General features: G+C 41.9%; 3 protein-coding genes and 1 long non-coding RNA gene across 10 annotated transcripts in view; 1 reads left to right on the forward strand and 3 right to left on the reverse strand.

Annotated features, from left to right (window-relative positions):
• Window positions 1–4: 4 nt before the first annotated feature.
• Window positions 5–1,088, forward strand: LOC133484345 (uncharacterized). The gene is made up of 2 exons (XR_009790373.1): window positions 5–173; window positions 601–1,088. It is a non-coding gene; the product is annotated as an uncharacterized LOC133484345 (long non-coding RNA).
• On the reverse strand, window positions 841–6,775 carry casp3b (caspase 3, apoptosis-related cysteine peptidase b). The gene is made up of 7 exons (XM_061786736.1): window positions 6,642–6,775; window positions 5,622–5,710; window positions 4,566–4,723; window positions 3,576–3,704; window positions 3,213–3,388; window positions 1,755–1,875; window positions 841–1,585 (listed from the first exon to the last, which is right to left on the reverse strand). Exons 2-7 carry the CDS (start codon window positions 5,696–5,698, stop codon window positions 1,356–1,358), a joined length of 891 nt encoding a protein of 296 aa, XP_061642720.1. The 5' UTR covers window positions 5,699–5,710; window positions 6,642–6,775; the 3' UTR covers window positions 841–1,355.
• Window positions 6,184–13,590, reverse strand: cenpu (centromere protein U). Its single transcript, XM_061786735.1, has 13 exons — window positions 13,308–13,590; window positions 12,050–12,104; window positions 11,768–11,846; window positions 11,475–11,595; window positions 10,609–10,684; window positions 10,382–10,468; window positions 10,240–10,300; window positions 8,252–8,351; window positions 8,053–8,131; window positions 7,911–7,958; window positions 7,574–7,635; window positions 7,216–7,372; window positions 6,184–7,128 (listed from the first exon to the last, which is right to left on the reverse strand). The coding sequence occupies exons 1-13, from the start codon at window positions 13,310–13,312 to the stop codon at window positions 7,009–7,011; spliced, it is 1,050 nt and encodes a 349-aa protein (XP_061642719.1). The 5' UTR covers window positions 13,313–13,590; the 3' UTR covers window positions 6,184–7,008.
• A 569-nt stretch (window positions 13,591–14,159) lies between these two features.
• The window catches only part of LOC133484748 (long-chain-fatty-acid--CoA ligase 1-like), a 31,454-nt gene continuing 28,276 nt past the window's right edge, over window positions 14,160–17,337 (reverse strand). For all 7 annotated transcript variants that reach the window (XM_061787777.1, XM_061787781.1, XM_061787779.1 and 4 more), the window contains 2 exons: window positions 15,858–15,929; window positions 14,160–15,730 (listed from right to left, as the gene is read on the reverse strand). In XM_061787777.1, coding sequence (XP_061643761.1) covers window positions 15,590–15,730; window positions 15,858–15,929 — 213 coding nt within the window. In that variant the 3' untranslated portion in view covers window positions 14,160–15,589. The remainder of the gene's footprint in view (window positions 15,731–15,857; window positions 15,930–17,337) is intronic.

The raw sequence follows: 17,337 nt of genomic DNA on the forward strand, positions 1-17,337 counted from the left end.
GACGATCTTTGCGCCCCGTTTGGTTTTCGCTTCCTCCTTCCTGCCTCTGCTTTCGGTCACCTCGTCGCAGGAAACGAAAGCGCACAATTCAGATCCAGTGCAGTCGAACCAAAGTTACTTCTTAAGTCCGCACACGGCCGTGAGTTAGGGTATGACTGCAGATACTAACGCAAGTAAGAACCTACAGTATAATTTTCTGTTCCACACAATCGAAACTTGTTTAAATTTGAAAAAACAATATGACGTGGAACCGGTTGATATCCAAATATGAATCGTTCTGTATTTATTAATTTAAGTTTTCTTTCATTAACGCAAGGATAATAAAACATTTTGTCCACGTGTATATGTACAAACCTCATTTTTTTGTGATTGTTTTGTCTGTTTAGAAATGTCAGCGTCTAACTTTTTGTAGAGTTTTGTGAGTCAGAGCAGTCTATTTTATGAATGAGAACTTGAGTTCAAAGGTTTCACTTATTTCACATATAATACATACATACGACTGTATAGATTACATAGGCCTCCAAATAAAAATAAGATTAAAAAACAAATAAAATATTCATATTCAGATACATCAATTCTGCACATAAAATTGTGTTTCAGATTTCGATGCACAGCATGGACGAGAAGACCAGGCTGTCAGTCTCCGCTCTAATTCACCAAAGTGTTCTATAGGGTTGAGGTCAGGATTGTCCAGGCCAGTCAAGTTCATCCACATCAAATTCTCTCATCTGCGTCTTTATCAACCTTGATTTGTGCACTGATGCACAGACATGTTGGAACAGGAAGGGGCCATCTCCAAACTAGCAGTATAAATGTAACACAGGATACAAAAAAAGAGCATCAGTCTGCACATCTTTATTTTTTTCAGTTATTAATGCACGATTTGTCTGGAGCACAGAAAATACATTTCTAACATTTTATTGGACAGCACAGGTTTGGAAACTGAGAGAAGGTGTTGCCAGACACTTTTCTGTGTGAAAACGGCATGTCGTCGTCATGGGTACATACAGGAATTGCACAAGATTCGTTTTAAAGACCTTATATCCACCACCACTTGTGCCCCACCCCCTCCCTTAAAATAAAAACCCTTGACTCACTGTATTGGGATCCTAATGCAAGTTCTTTAAATTGTGTGGTGAAATGTTCAAACTGGATAGTGACGGAAAAAAAAACAGAATACACCACTAATTTTCCTTTAAAGCACAAATTGTTGTAAAAAGACAAATAGGTAAAACTTGATCAATGCCTAGCTTAAAATGAAAATGCAGAAGCATTTTGATAGTGCTCGAGTTCATAGCCTGATTTTTTTAAAAATTGCCACTGCTCTGTAATGTTCACACTATATCAGTATCAGTTCATTTCGGGAAGTAAAGATCTTTGGTTAACATCGAGACAATGCAGGGAATCTGCTTCTTGCCGGTGAAACCGGGAAGGTTGGAGCTGGATTCGAAGTGCATCGCCACCTTGTGGTTGACCCGAGTCATGATCTGCATCAGTTCCAACTCTCCTTTGAAACGATGCAACAGCTCACACAGTGCCTGCATGAACCAAGAACCATTTTGGGTGTTCCTCCATGAGTAATAGCCTGTTGGATCATTTTCATCGTTAGGATTGGTACTTATTCCTTGCCATGAAGTATCGTGTCACAACTTTCAATGTTTCAATGTCGTATGACTGAATATTTTGACACTCTATTCAGAAACGTCTTAGCCCAAATCTTGTTGCGATGACTTTTGTAGCATAACGCAGGTTACCTGGAGCTGTGGAATAGGCATACAAGAAGTCGGCCTCCACAGGAATTCTCTCTGATGTTTGCTCCTCCACACTGTCGGTTTGGATGCCGATCCCCTCATCCAGTTCTGAGCCACGGCATGCCTGAAACACACACAGATTTAGTTTTTTTTTTTTTTTTTTTTTTTAAATGACTTAAGTCAAGCAAAATGAAATCTTCCGTAATGAATGTGTGTATACATTTGAGTAACAACAGTACTTTAAATTTGAGACGTGCGCTTTTTTCCACTATTCAAAACAGTTCTCTGTCTTATTGAAAGTCTCTGGCATTCTTCCTTCCAAAAAATAAAAAATTACAGCACAATTCAAGTGTTGGTATAGTATTTAGCGACTTCTCAGGCCCATTTAGCTGGCTACATTGCAAAAGAAGCCACGAGCGATACATTTTGTGGCATTACTGGAGACTATCGTTCCAGGAGGGCTGAAGTGCAGAATGGCTTGCTTACACATTTTTTCCAGAAATAGACCGTTCAAAGTTTTGTTTTAAGTTTAATTTCACACTTGACGAGTGGGCAGGGACTCAAAAACATACCATCCTAAATTGATAAGCGGAGCGCTCATCACATAGATTTTGGAACTCGGTGCAGACATAAGGCACGCCGCATTATAAAGCGCCCCGTCCATTTTGGAGAAAATTTAAGACTTTTAAGTGGGCCTTGTGGTCGTGAAAATACGGTAGGCAGCCAGACCAGACTGCAGTTCCGTAGCTCCTCAATGAAAGTAGACTCCGTAAAAGTACGTTGTAGTTCTGCCTGTGTTGAGCAGAAACCTACGACTGTATCTGTATCAGAGCGGACTTGGTGCGTGAGAGTTAACTGTTGCGTAAACCCTTATTTAAAGTAGGACTCCTGATATCGTGTTGTTTTGCTCGCGAACATTTTGTTCAAAAGAACAAATCTTTTCAGTAAATGTAATGAACTGAATTAGTTTATGAAATGATTTTGTTCTTTGAGCTCTGCCGCCGTTAGCCACCCCGCTCGCACCGGAAACGGAAGCGTTCGAGCCGGCTGGGAAACGGAAGCGTTCTGTGGAGTCTCGACGTGTCAATTGTGAAGATCTGGTCAATTTTCAAAATAAAACACACTGACACGCGAATTGCAATACAACAGAAATGATCTCAATTGGTCTTTTTTTTTTTCCTCTGCGGCCCGGTACTGGTCCGCGGACCAGTGGTTGGGGACACCTGTTCTATAGGATAATAAGGAAGTCAATCTACTGTAGAGGTACGAGTTTTGCTTCTTACTACTCCTTCTCAAATATTTCATATATATTTTTGTTTATTTGTTTGCTTTGTTCAAATCTTGTTTATTTAGTTGTTTATTTAGTTGGGGGGAGTGTTCTGTTGTTTAAATAGGTAAATAATAGTGGGGGACGGCACTTGAGCAAATGAGTGTACTTCTTTTAGACTTCTATTAACTAACCTGTATAAAGAACAGCTTTGGCTTTCCCACCAGAGACCTGCAGCGATGCCCTTTAAAAGGTTTTGTCAGGTTTTCAAGCATTTCAAATCCATCGGTCCCATAAATCAAACCCTCTTCGCCGTGACTCAGCAACACGCACACAAATGATGCACTCTTGCTGTGGTCCTCTTGGGATACTGCAGACAAAAAAAACACGAGTGACTTAACCCACCTTCTTTCCTACTTACATCGTTTTTTAAAAAAAAAAAAAAAAAAAAAAAACACTTTTGTTTTGGGATTTATATGGCAGCACTCAATACTCAAAATTCATATTAGACTTATACTGATTACAGAGTAATAACTGAAATAATAAAACTCAATTACCGCTTAGCATGAGACTCTTCATCTGCTTTACAGTCTGATCAGTGGCCATTTTCAGAGTGTAACCAAGTTCAGAAAAAGTCTTCATGGCAAAAGCAGCGTCGAGGTCCGTCCCGTTACGAGTGCTCATCTCTGGAGAGATACACAAGCAGAAATGCAGTCCGTTTTACAATGGCAAAATTTCTTTAGGACTGAACGTACGGATCCTCCTCCACACGTTGACAATTCTGTAATTTCTGACAATGGTAAACTGAAGATTGCAGTCATTACTCGGTCCCAGTCGGCTTCTCTATAAAGTCAGGAAACACTGAACAGTGAAAACCCTCATACGTTGCAAGCTGCTCATATCAAACAAGGCATGGCACAAAATAAAGAGTCGAACGACTAAATCTGGACTTTGAGCAATCTACAGAGCCAGATCATGATCAAAATCCAATCAGCTGAGCCTTAGATCATATTGAAGCTATGGCCGAAATGTATGCAAAAAATCCCAACAACTTATTACAGTGTGCAAAAGCACTCGCTGCCTTTTCTTAAAGGTCCTGTTTTTTGGCTATTTTGACCTCCCTAGCGTGACTAACATGGATTTAGTATAAAAGTGTCAATTTCATAATTTCAAAAAATAATAATAGCTTGGTTTGGTCATACAAGTGTCCAGAAAAATCCCATCTGACAGCTACTTCTGTTTGACCGAGTATTGTATTCGCTTTGTCCATATTTGGCTAAGACCGTCCCCCTTTCCTCTGATTGCTTGGCTCCGTGTATAAGACCCACTTGTGAGAGCACACGTGTTTGTTATGTTGAAAGCATTGGCTCAGGGAGAAGGAAAAAAAAAAAAAAAAAAAAGGCCTGACTGACAGTTTGGGGAAATTACTTACTAATTGGTTGCCTGACAAAAAAAAAAAAAAAAAAAGTTGGCCCATGAATTCACAGACATTTGTCAAAGTGGCTATGAACTGAATTAGACCAGGCGGGTTGAACGGGTGTGCGTACTTGTGCTGCTGTCGAAGTTCTTATTGTTGATAATCAGGCAGAGTCCCATGTGTGGGTAGTCCATCTTGTAGTGATACGGGTTGCAGGCTGACGCCTTGCTGATGGGTAGCGAGTCTGTTTCCTCAGCTCGCTTACTCTCTGCATTTGATGGATTCTTCCTGAAAAAGGTCCGCAGTCAGTCACAAACACCATTCAAGATGAGATTGAGAAACCTGCTCCGCAGCTTTCAACTCAAATGCTCCCTTCAACTCGATTTGGCGGCTCAGTGAACCAATTTCATGGTTTTGTCAGACCTAATGACTACAGCTGACTGAGTAAAGCAGCTGTTTTTTTCCATGACTAGAACCTCAAACAGTAAATAAACGTGTACGTTGTTCATTTGACAATCTTTTATTATACCAAGCATGACATCGTAGCTTGATTTACACAGCAGGTCCGATCCCAATGAAATGCCTATATCCATTTTTTGGGGGACTGAATATCAAAAGTTGGAATGTATAATATTTAGACCCTATAATGGCCTACATTTTCACTGTAGTTTCGACTTACAGTGTATTCCTGTTATTTTCCTCATGTGTTTATTTGTATTGTTTGGGGATATGCTGATGAGAGAATGTCACATATCGGGGTATTTTTTATGCATGGAGCTCGCATTGTTGGGGTCTACACGACCAGTCTGTTTATGCTGCAGGCAAATTGCCCCGCCTGTGTGGAGTTTGCATGTTCTCCCCGTGCTTGCGTGGCTTTTCTCCAGTCACTCCGGTTTCCTCCCACATCCCAAAAACATGCGTGGTAGGTTGAATTGACGACTAAATTGCCCCGTAGGTGTGAATGTGAGTGCGAACGGTTGTTTGTTTAAATGTGCCCTGCGATTGGCTGGCAAACAGTTCCGGGTGTACACCGCCTCCTCCCCGATGACAGCTGGGATAGGCTCCGGCACGCCCGCGACCCTCGTGAGGAGAAGCGGCTCAGAAAATGGATGGATGGATAGATATTTCCTTACCCTACTTAAAAAGTCACCCATGCCTGCAGAGAATTAGGGTGCAGAATATGTACCTCTTTGAAAACAGGTTGAAGGCATCCAAATTGTCCTCAGCCACTGCCACACAATGAGCATCTCCTGTTTCAGCCATGTTTTCTTCAGACTTTAATACAGAAGAGGCAGGTAAAATGTGAATATATAAATCCATAAATTCCTTCCTTTGCAGGATGAGAAACTCTCGAACATAGTACATTCATTCAAAACAGCTTTCACGAGTTTGAACTACAAATACAAACATTCCTTGTGAATAAAATATCTGCCTTGAGTCGAAGTCAATCACTTGCACATTTCAGTAAAAGCTCCTTGCTGCTGTGAAAGAGGGGAAGGTAACTCGGAAGGATGCACGTGGATAAAGTATGTGTAAACTCCTGCTTGGTTGAATTCGTGGGAAATGTCATAACAATTTTATATTAAACATCAACCCCTTTTTTTTTTTTTTTTTTTTTTTACATTCTTCAGTTAACAAGTTACTTTCATTTCTGGAAAAGCGAGGAAATATTCAAATGTAATTAAAAAAATTAAAAAAAATAAAAAAAAATAATAATAATCACCACATTCTAACCGAACACACACACATACATATATATTTTTTTATTTATTTATTTATTATACACACATTTGGATATTACCCCCCCGACATAAAGGGTGAGCTGACATTTGAAACACAACTCTTGTAAAACAATAAACTCGTGTATCTGATCATGTTGCCGGGTAGCGAATGAAACATCGAAAGACCTTTGCTCGGACAAATAAAGTGCACGACTGTATACAGACAAATGTCTTGGCTGCCCTGCGCCCTCCTCGGAAGCTAGCAGGAGGAGGAGGAGTGGCGAAAGCAAAAAATAAAAAATAAAACTTCTTACAAGTTCCCATGCTCTCACTGTGGCCCATTAGTACAAGCGAGCGTTTTCGCCACACGCTTAACAAAGCTTAGCAAAGCGGTATTACACGCGAGCTAAACAACCAACGCGACATATTCCCCACAAGTGAAACAAACGCGAACTCGAAAGACGGCTACCGGAGCACATACTTACGTGACACGACTTGCGAGCGAGCTGGACCGACTGCCGAGTCCGGCACGACCTGAAACTCCCAGCCAATCAGACGCCGCTTGCACGTCGAGACACCTTGACGAAACACACCAGCGATTGGGCAACATTTGGACTCGAGGCACACGTGATTGGCCACAGGGGGAGCCAATCAACGCGCGCGTCGGTCCAGTGCGCGGCGTTTTGAAACAGAAGCGTCAAATACTATGCTTCCACCCAAACTTCGGAAAGACATTCCATTTTGACATTTGTAAACAGCGGTGCATTTATCATTATTAACCAAGAAGAATGCGTTCGTAAATGTTGAGTCTCCAAATGTGCGCATTGGGATACGATTGCGCAGCACAACACGTTATTTGCCATTCCCCCTCAGTTTTTCCTCCAGTTTGTTATTGATGAGTCTCAGCTGGCGCTCTGCCCCTTGAATATGCTTGGTCTCCAGTAGTAGAGCCGCTAAACTGGATACACCGTACTGCAAGAGTAAGAAGATCACGAATAACGTGCGTCACTGTGGGCACCGACGCCATCTTCACAACACACAAAACGTGTGTACTCATACCGTCTCGTTCTCTTTCGGGTGTGCACGCCGGTAGTCGAGATAGACTTTGTTGAGTTCTCGGATATCTCGGAGGAAGGCTTGGCTTCTTCGCAGATCTCGCAATCGGAGTTCGAGGTCAGCTTTCTCGTTTTGGAGCAGGCCGAGTTGCCTCTCTGCACTATTGGACGAAACGCAGGGTTACTTGATTAACTGTAGGAAACGGCCTGTCAGACAAGCGTTGCTGCTGAGGAAGACATCGCACTCTGAACTTTTTGTAATTCATATCTTTATTGCTGCAAGCGTTAAGGAACTTAAAAAAAAAAACAAAAAAAACCTTGGGACATTCTACTTTGTGTAGAAAAGCGTATAGTTGCCTCACCTAATTAGCTCGTCCTTGGCATCCAATAGTCTCTGTGTCTTTGTACGGAGAGTGGAGCACGCCTGACACACACACACACACACACACACACACACAGGTAAAAACAACAAAATAAATCAAGTGTACTTTCGAAACATAAAGTGATCATACAAATATAATGTTCCTGTAAGGCATTCACAGGACTAGTTGCTGAGGTTTTATTCAGAAACATCGCCGAAACCAAGGGAATAATCACAATAGGCAATCGGCGATATGCTCGAACCCGATGCGCAATTACTGTCATGCAACTGTTCCTTGTCTTGTGAAACAAATAAATATGCCTCGTTGTCTTGGTTACCTTGGCATTTTCCCGTTTCAGAACCTTGAGCTCCCTATATGCGGAAATCTGAAAGAAAATTGCAGCACCGGAGAATCAACAAAATGCACTCCAGCTTCAGCTTCTCCTGCTTTATCACCCAAAAGACAGAAAGTAGACTGACCTTTTCCGAGAGTTGCTCCTTGACATTGTCGGAGAAACAATCAATTGACTGCTGGACTGCTTTAGACTCTATGGAATCCCTACAAAAGACACAAGAGTTAATATATTTGTCACGCGTAAATTTCTCATAAAATTTAGGAACTTGTGTGATAAGGTTTAAAGTCTCCATACTGCTCATTGCATTAGCAATTCCCATGTACCTGTACTCATCACAGAAATCGAGGAAGGCCTCCAACACCACCTCCGACTCTGTTCCTCCCTGAGATTGTTGCCTTTTCTTCTTCTCTGTTTCAACCTTGTCTGGTTTGTTCAAGGAAAGCATTGAACACAGTTGTAATAAATCATGACAAATACTAATTACAAATACCCGTCTTGAATCTACAACCCCAATTCCAATGAAGTTGGGACGTTGTGTTAAACATAAATAAAAACAGAATACAATGATTTGCAAATCATGTTCAACCTATATTTAATTGAATACACTACAAAGACAAGATATTGTCAAGATATTGATATGTTTACCGCTGTGTTAGATCACCTTTTCTTTGAACAACATTCAATAAACGTTTGGGAACTGAGGACACCAATTGTTGAAGATTTGTAGGTGGAATTCTTTCCCATTCTTGCTTGATGTTCAGCTTCAGCTGTTCAACAGTCCGGGGTCTCCGTTGTCGTATTTTACGCTTCATAATGCGGCACACATTTTCAATTAGAGACAGGTCTGGACTGCAGGCAGGCCAGTCTAGTACCTGCAAGCTTTTACTACGAAGCCACGCTGTTGTAACACGTGCAGAATGTGATTTGGCATTGTCTTGCTGAAAAAACCAGGGGCGTCCTGGATGTTGTTGGGGTGTCCTGGTTGACACGCCTCTCCAACATCGCGTGGACTTCGGGAACAGTGCCTCTGGATTGGCAGACTGGGGTGGTGGTCCCCCTTTTTAAGAAAGGGGAGCAGAGGGTGTGTTCCAACTACAGGGGGATCACACTCCTCCGCCTCCCTGGTAAAGTCTATTCAGGTGTACTGGAGAGGAGGGTCCGTCGGGAAGTCGAATCTCGGATTCAGGAGGAGCAGTGTGGTTTTTCGTCCTGGCCGTGGAACAGTGGACCAGCTCTACACCCTCGGCAGGGTCCTCGAGGGTGCATGGGTGTTTGCCCAACCAGTCTCCATGTGTTTTGTGGACTTGGAGAAGGCCTGTGGGGGGTGCTTCGGGAATATGGGGTACTATACGACCAGGGTCAGAGTTTGGTTCGCATTGCCGGCAGTATGTCGGATTCGTTTCCGGTGAGGGTGGGACTCCGCCAAGGCTGCCCTTTGTCACCGATTCTGTACATAACTTTGATGGACAGAATTTGTAGGTGCAGCAGAGGCGTAGAGGGGGTGCGGTTTGGTGACCTCAATATTGCATCTCTGCTTTTTGCAGACGATGTTATTCTGTTGGCTTCATCAAGCCGTGGTCTCCAGCTCTCACTGGAGCGGTTCACAGCAGAGTGCGAAGTGGTTAGAATGAAAATCAGCACCTCCAAGTCTGAGACCATGGTCCTCAGTCGGAAAAGGATGGAGTGCCCTCTACAGGTCAGCGATGAGATCCTGCCCCTAGTGGAGGAGTTCAAGTATCTTGGTTTCTTGTTCACAAGTGAGGGAAGAATGGAACGGGAGATCGACAGGCGGATCGGTGCAGCGTCAGCAGTGATGCAGACTTTGTACCGGTCCGTTGTGGTGAAGAAGGAGCTAAGCCGAAAGGCGGAGCTCTCAATTGACCAGACGATCCACGTTCCTACCCACACCTATGGTCACGAGCTGTGGATCATGACCGAAAAAACAAGATCCCGGATACAAGCGGCCCGAAATGAGTTTCCTCCGCAGGGTGTCCGGGCTCTCCCTTCGAGATAGGGTGAGAAGCTCAGTCTCAGGGGCTCTGAGTAGAGCTGTTGCTCTTCTGTATTGAGAGGAGCCAGATGAGGTGGCTAGGGGATTTTATTAGGATGCCTCCTGGATGCCTCCCTGGTGAGGTGTTCCGGGCACGTTCCACTGGAAGGAGACCCATGACTCAGGACATGCTGGAAAGACTATGTCAACTGGCTGGCCTGGGAACGCCTCGGGATCCCAAATATAAGCGGTATCATTATATCATAAATTTATAAAATCACAATATCCAACAAACAGGGGTTTTAAATCATTGCCCTTTACCTGTGGACTTGTTTTTGGTTCTCCCCAGACTGAGCATTTTTGCTTTTTTTGGACTTGGCTTCTAAATAAAGCAAATTTAAGCACAAGATTAGAACAAGACAATTAACTCCCGAAAAACAACAAAGCTGAGGGAAGAGCGTACCCAGCTTGTGTCCTCATCTGTGTCGTCATCAGAGGACAGGACTTCATTTCGTTTCTTTTTGGAGCTCGGGCCAGATGCCGATTCAGCCTGAGCACATAAATTTGGCAACATCGTGGCATGAGCTCCTGGTTAACCACACTGCAGATAAATTAATACTCGGCGAAATACATTATTTGTTCGACAGACGTGGTGCATGGTACGCACTCTACTTTTAGGGAGACGGGTACCTTTGAATCACTTGCCCTTCGACTGGCCAAATCACACTTCTCCTTTTCTATCTTTGCTTGATCCTTCTTCAAAGGCCTTAAAGAGAGACACACTTTTAAGTACTACAAATACATTGCAACTTCTAAAGTGTCGTGGTTTGCTGGTCAAACAATTGTGAACTTGAGACCAATTTGAGACGTGTACAGCAAATAAAGGTTTTTGGTGAAAATACATCAAAACAAATTTGAGGTCTACCGGTGATCTGTAATCGATGGTGGTGCAAAGACATTAAAGAGCCCATATTTGACCAAACCAATTTATTCTAGTATTTAGGATGTTATATTGGCTCTATGGTGCCTCAGTAAACGTATGAAATATAAATTAAAATAGTCCACTCATTCCAGGCATTTTTCTGCTAAGACGCCGAGAATCAGGTCATTCAAATTTGTCACGCTTATCTACGTCACTAGCCGAGATCTTCGCCTACCTCTCCACTCCCGAACCAGCGCTGTCAACATAAACTCGTTCTCTCACAAGTGAGTCTTTTACACGGGGACAACCAATCAGAGGAAAGGGTGGGGGGCGTTTTGTTTTTTTTAAATGAAACTGACACTTTTGTACTAAGTCCATGTTAGAGAGTCACTCTATGGAGGTCAACATAGCCCAAATTTGAGACCTTGAAGAAGAAAGAAAAAAAATCGAGATCAGTGACACCAAACACCTGGTGGCAAAAAAAAAAATAAAATAAAAAATAAAACTCCCACAAACCCAGCTTTTTTTCCTTTTTAACAGATGTCGTTTTATGATGATTTGGCATTCAATGTGTAATTGTTATTTACATCATGATTTGCAATAATACGTTAGTGGTTTCAATGGGACAACCTACCTGGTTTTGACCTTTTCTTTCACGGTCTCTGTCAAGTTCTTCCCCACTCTAGTTTTTGTCGTCTGGGCTATTACGGGTGTGTTTAAATCTTCTTCTATGGCAGTGCTGTGCAGCGGGTTACCTAGGCAACACAGGTAAGCCTGACATTTTAACATTCATTGTAACAGATAATAAAATATTAATAATAATAATAATACTGAAATAATCAACTACTGGATACCGACAAAAACTCAGATCATGATAGGCTTACTAAAATGTCAATAGTGACATGGACCTATCATTGAAAGACTCACCATTTTCTTGCTGTAGCCCTTCAATGAAAATAGCACTATCAATGGTAGATTGGTTGTCAGAATCCAACGGGGAGGTTTTCTGGATGCCAAACATAGGGGGAAAATACATTTTCTTTCATCATATATATATTGAGTCATGCATTTCTTATTTCTATTTCATGACGGCCATCTATTAACATTTTTCCAACAAAAGACAAGTGGTGAGGTGGATTACTATGACAACATAGTGAATGCATTTAGTTGGCAAATACTGAGGAACGCAGTGAAAAAAGATGAGGTCACCTGGTTGCCAACTGGTTTAGCGGGCACCACCTTGGCTCCTCTGCCCTTTCTGGTACTGTGGAAGCAAGGCAGAGGTCCTTCATTATCATTTTATTAATTCTCAGGTCATTCCGATACATTTCAAAGTTCACGATTCGGAAAATGAAGCAATGTTTAACATTATACACAAAAAAGATTGCATTATAAGAGTAAAACTGAAAACATTGAATACATTCAAAATACAGTGACTCAGAACTAGCGTGGCACAGCACATCTGATGGTTATCCAATGAAATGCTCTTGCACTAGATGGCAGAAGGTCCATAATTAACCCGTGTCTCCAACCTTTGCGGGCTGTGTATCCAGATTTTTGGGGGACATTTTTGAAGGGAGGGAGAAACAAAAAGGTGTGAGAGAGCATTGCTGTATAGTAAGACTTCACACGGAAAAGGTGAAAAAACGAATGTTAAAAAAAAAAAAATTATCCGATAGTTCGAGGTAAGGATGATCGCGACCAATTACTTTCAGACCGATACCAAAACGAGTATTCCCTCTTGGGTACTCACAGATACTGATACCAAGTACCAATACCAATTGGACTTTTTGAATACATAAAATTTCAATTAACACAACGAGAGATAACTGTGATTCGCTCATTTGTCAAACTGCAGTAGGGCGGTGCCAACGACTGTCAATGTCAGATTATTATTTTTTTTGCCTTAAGTATTGTTGGCTGGTATCGGTAGCCTTCCCAAGTACCCGATACCAGTTGAAATAAGGCTACCTTGGTATCAGTACTGCATCTGCTGCTGCTCCTACAATAAGTTACATTACACTTTGTCCTGGTCCTTTATGTTTGTATTTTTTTTTATTTTTTTTGCAGTGCTGCATTTGAATCAATAAGGCAAATAAATATGCATATTCGATATAATATTTTTGGGGAAATTTGTCATTCATTTTACACATTCCATTTAGTTATAAAATAACTGAAGCAACAAAAACATTTCAGGAGGCCCCGGGGAACTTAAAAAGATGGTTCTTTTATCCTTTTTTTTTTTTTTTATCCTCTAGAAAAAAAAGAGCTTCAATTCACGTGAAACACACGACGAATATGGGGACGTTAAGTAGGAGAACGCATTCGACCGTAAAAACCAGCAGCAGTCTAAAATGTGATGTTGGTAGTTATACGAGGCAGTGTTTAATCGATGTATATACTCGCCAATTGCCACCACGAATGGGGTATTAGCTCCACGTTCATATTATTCATAAATTCACCTCACCTCATCGCGGAGTTGGAACTACAGCGCGGATGTTTGCAAACTGAAAAACCGTCCCGCTAATTATTTTAAGTTCCGGGTTGTACCATTCCTAATATAAAGTACACGAGTGTGTTTTTTTTTTTTTTTTTAACAAATAAAATGCCTTTGAAAATCCAACACATAATTGACAGAATATGTCACTAATATTACATATCAACACGGGAGTTTTATGCTGCGAGACTGACAGTTAACAGCACGAAGAATGAAAGTCCAGAAGTTTTGGTGAGGATGTAAGGTTCTTTTGAAAAAAGGTATTTTGTCAAAACTAAAAGCGTCCGACTAGAAACAGTAACTGTGCTCCGCATAAATGTAATGCTAGATTAGCCAGCGCAATGAAACAGCCTAGCGGCCATGTTGGGGAGGTCGATGTTCCGATACAAGGCAATGCACGGACACTGAAATTAAGTCGTAACTTGCTTATTCCTCAATCGATTTTCTTGAGGTTTACCGTTTTGTCAACGCCAAAGCGTATGTTGTCAATAAATATTTTTTTGAAGAGCAAAATATATATATAATATTTTTCATGTGAAAGTGACTCCCAGTTCCCTTGTCGGATTTGTACGCCGTTTAACGCCACCGTATGCAGCACAATGTACCGGTATACTTTGTCTTTTGGTATTCTTGCCGTACGCACACACACATAGAATGCGCTGACAATTCGACCTCCCTAGCTTAGCTTCGCCGGCAGCATGTAGCTCAAAATGGTCGTGTCATATCTGTGCTGAACAGTCAGACGTCCGTGCATAAAAAGGGTTCGACTTGGAACGATGACTTAACTGCGCAAGTACAAATTACATAAAATAACACCGACAACTCTGTTAATTATTTTTAATTAAAAAAATTACAACGTAAATTACAATTACATACATACAAATACAGTAAAAAATAATTATATAGAGCACACAACTCTTTTCGATACACATACACATTTCAATAATTATATAATTAAATCATAAAGAAACAATCATTTATTTCACATGAGTTCAAATTACATATATTAAAATATTTTCCATTTGTCCTGTAATTGTTCTTTTCCTGAGGATTATCATTATTTGTGGATTTTTCCTTTTGTTGGTTAGTTAGTAGGTTGGTTGGTTGCATTGTTAGTCATAAACAAAATATTTTTCAACAAAAACAAGAATGGAATCTTTGTTCATGAAACTCGTTTAGTAGGGCAAATGATTTTATTTAATTTTTTTTAAGTAAAAATTACGTGTGTATTTTTGTGTACAATATTATGGCAATAAACACTCTTCCATCACCATTTAAAGGGGTCATAGTGTGAAAAATGTACATGTACTGTATTCTGATCTGTTTGTGTGCAAATAATTGGGTCTTTGGAGTGCTCGACAATCCATTAATATGAAATTAAACAACCAAGTAAGTATTTTGTGAACTGCCTGTTTCCGAAAATGTGACTGTAGGCAAGCCATCCTGAATTTTGCCAGTTTGAGATGCAATAGTGTGTCAAATGTGCATAATATGGCCCACACAGAGTTTATCCGCCCAGGTCTTTCAAACAACAGCTGGACGACACGGAGTGAAACACTGTGACAAATCCATAAAATAATCAGCGCAGCAATGAGTTTTGTTGGTTGCATAGATTAGCATTAGCTGCTCATAAATGGCACTTACAGTGTGTACGGAAAGTATTCAGAAGTTGGTATACAATAGTTACTGTATGAGTGTTATTTACAGTAAACATTCGGCTAAATTGAACTAGAATAATTGAGTTTGGCGATGTGCCCACTGTATGTGCCAAATTAATCTACTACACTAATTTAATCTACTACATGTAATTCTGCAGAACAGTGAAAAAGTCCCCTCTCCAGTGGTTTGCGGTCTGGTGGCTACGGTGCCTGTGGCATGTTTGCCCTCACCTTTTAAGACTCGGCTTCTAGTAGTCCTGGTAACAAAAGCCATATGGGATTGGGCCCGCAGGACATCAAAACCGAATAACTTCACGCAGGGTGTTAAAAGTGGATGTTGCGGTGTATTATAATTATTGATCTTTCGGGTATTTGGACAGGCGCATGTCACAGACATACGATTAAGACACTTGGGAACTGGTTTAAATTGTGGGGGTAAAAAATGCATGTCTTTCATTAACAGCTATATAACAGCTCACAGTATGAGGTCTGAAGTGAAAACTTCCTTTGGAGTGAAATGGCATGTTCCATCATTTGGTGTGTGTCTGTCCTTCATTCTTGGCTATCTTTCCATCCACATTTCTTTCTGTTCTCCTACATCTTGATGCCAACGTATAGCTCATCCATCTGGGATCTAAAGTGTTGTCTCAATTCGTTTCTCTTGGCTTTCAGTGTTGGCGTGAGCAGACCATTGTCGATTGAGAACAGCTCAGGATGGAGACATATGGCCTTCACCTGGAAGACACAAACACCAACATTTTGTGAGAAAAGATAATCCTGCCGAGACCATAACAACGAGGAATACTGATCAAATGCAAACAGTGAGTAAAACAAAACCTATACTTTCATGATCTTTTTATACCTGCTCAAACGACTTGAGGCCGGCTTCCTTGCCGAGTCGCACCATGTCGTCCAAGATAGCCGCCTTGACATCCTGCACAGACAGAAAAAAAAGTCTCAATAAATACTGTTGTGGGACCGAGCTATTACTCTGATAAGAAACATATTTTTTGAGCATAGTGTAAGTGCAGCCCAGGGGGGGCACAAGCCAGTGCAAACTGTAGGCCGGTCCCAAGCCCGGATAAACGCAGAGGGTTGTGTCAGGAAGGGCATCCGGCTTAAACCTTTGCCAAACAAATATGAGCGTTCACCCAAAGAATTCCATAGCGGATCGGTCGTGGCCCGGGTTAACAACGTCCGCCACCGGCGCCGTCAACCTGCAGGGCGCCCATGGAAATTCAGCTACTGTGGGACGAAGACGAAGAAGAAGAAGAGGTGGAAAGCGGGTTCTTTGGCAAAAATAGAAGAGGAAAGCACAGAGCCTAGAACTGAATGTGGGGACTTTGAATGTTGGGACTATGACAGGAAAATCTCGGGAGTTGGTTGACATGATGATGAGGAGAAAGGTTGATATATTGTGTGTCCAGGAGACCAGGTGGAAAGGCACTAAGGCTAGAAGTTTAGGGGCCGGGTTTAAATTATTTTACCATGGGGTAGATGGGAAGAGAAATGGAGTCGGGGTAATTTTAAAAGTAGAGTTGGCTAAGAATGTCTTGGAGGTGAAAAGAGCGTCAGCTCGAGTGATGAGGCTGAAACTTGAAATTGAGGGTTATGTGTAATGTGATTAGTGGCTATGCCCACCAGGTAGGATGTGACCGAGAGGTGAAAGAGAAATTCTGGAAGGAGGTAGACAAAGTAGTTCTGAGCATCCCAACAAAGAGAGAGTCATAATTGGTGCAGATTGTAATGGACATGATGAAGGAAATAGGGGTGGTGATGAAGTGATGGGTAAGTACGGCATCCAGGAAAGGAACTTGGAAGGACAGATAGTGGTAGACTTTGCAACAAGGATGCAAATGGCTATAGTGAACACTTTTTACCAGAAGAGGCAGGAACATAGGGTGACCTACAAGAGCGGAGGTAGAAGCACCCAGGTGGATTACATCTTGTGCAAGCGATGTAATCTGAAGGAGGTTACCGACTGAAAGGTAGTGGTAGGGGAGAGTGTGGCTAGACAGCATAGGATGGTGGTGTGGAAGATGACTCTGGTGGTGGAGAGGACGATTAGGTGACAAAGGCATAGAAGAGAACCATGTGGTGGAAGCTGAGACAGGACGAGTGTTCAGCTGCTTTTCAGGAAGAGGTGAGACAGGCTCTCGGTGGTTGGGAGGAGCTTCCAGAAGATTGGACCACTGCAGCCAAGGTGATCAGAGAGGCAGGCAGGAGAGTACTTGGTGTATCTTCTGGCATGAAAGGAGAGAAGGAGACTTGATGGTGCAACCTCACAGTACAGGAACTCGTACAAGGAAAAAGGTTAGGTAAGAAGAAGTGGGACACTGAGA

The sequence above is a fragment of the Phyllopteryx taeniolatus genome, chromosome 10, assembly GCF_024500385.1.
Source record: "Phyllopteryx taeniolatus isolate TA_2022b chromosome 10, UOR_Ptae_1.2, whole genome shotgun sequence".
Lineage (NCBI taxonomy): Eukaryota > Metazoa > Chordata > Actinopteri > Syngnathiformes > Syngnathidae > Phyllopteryx > Phyllopteryx taeniolatus.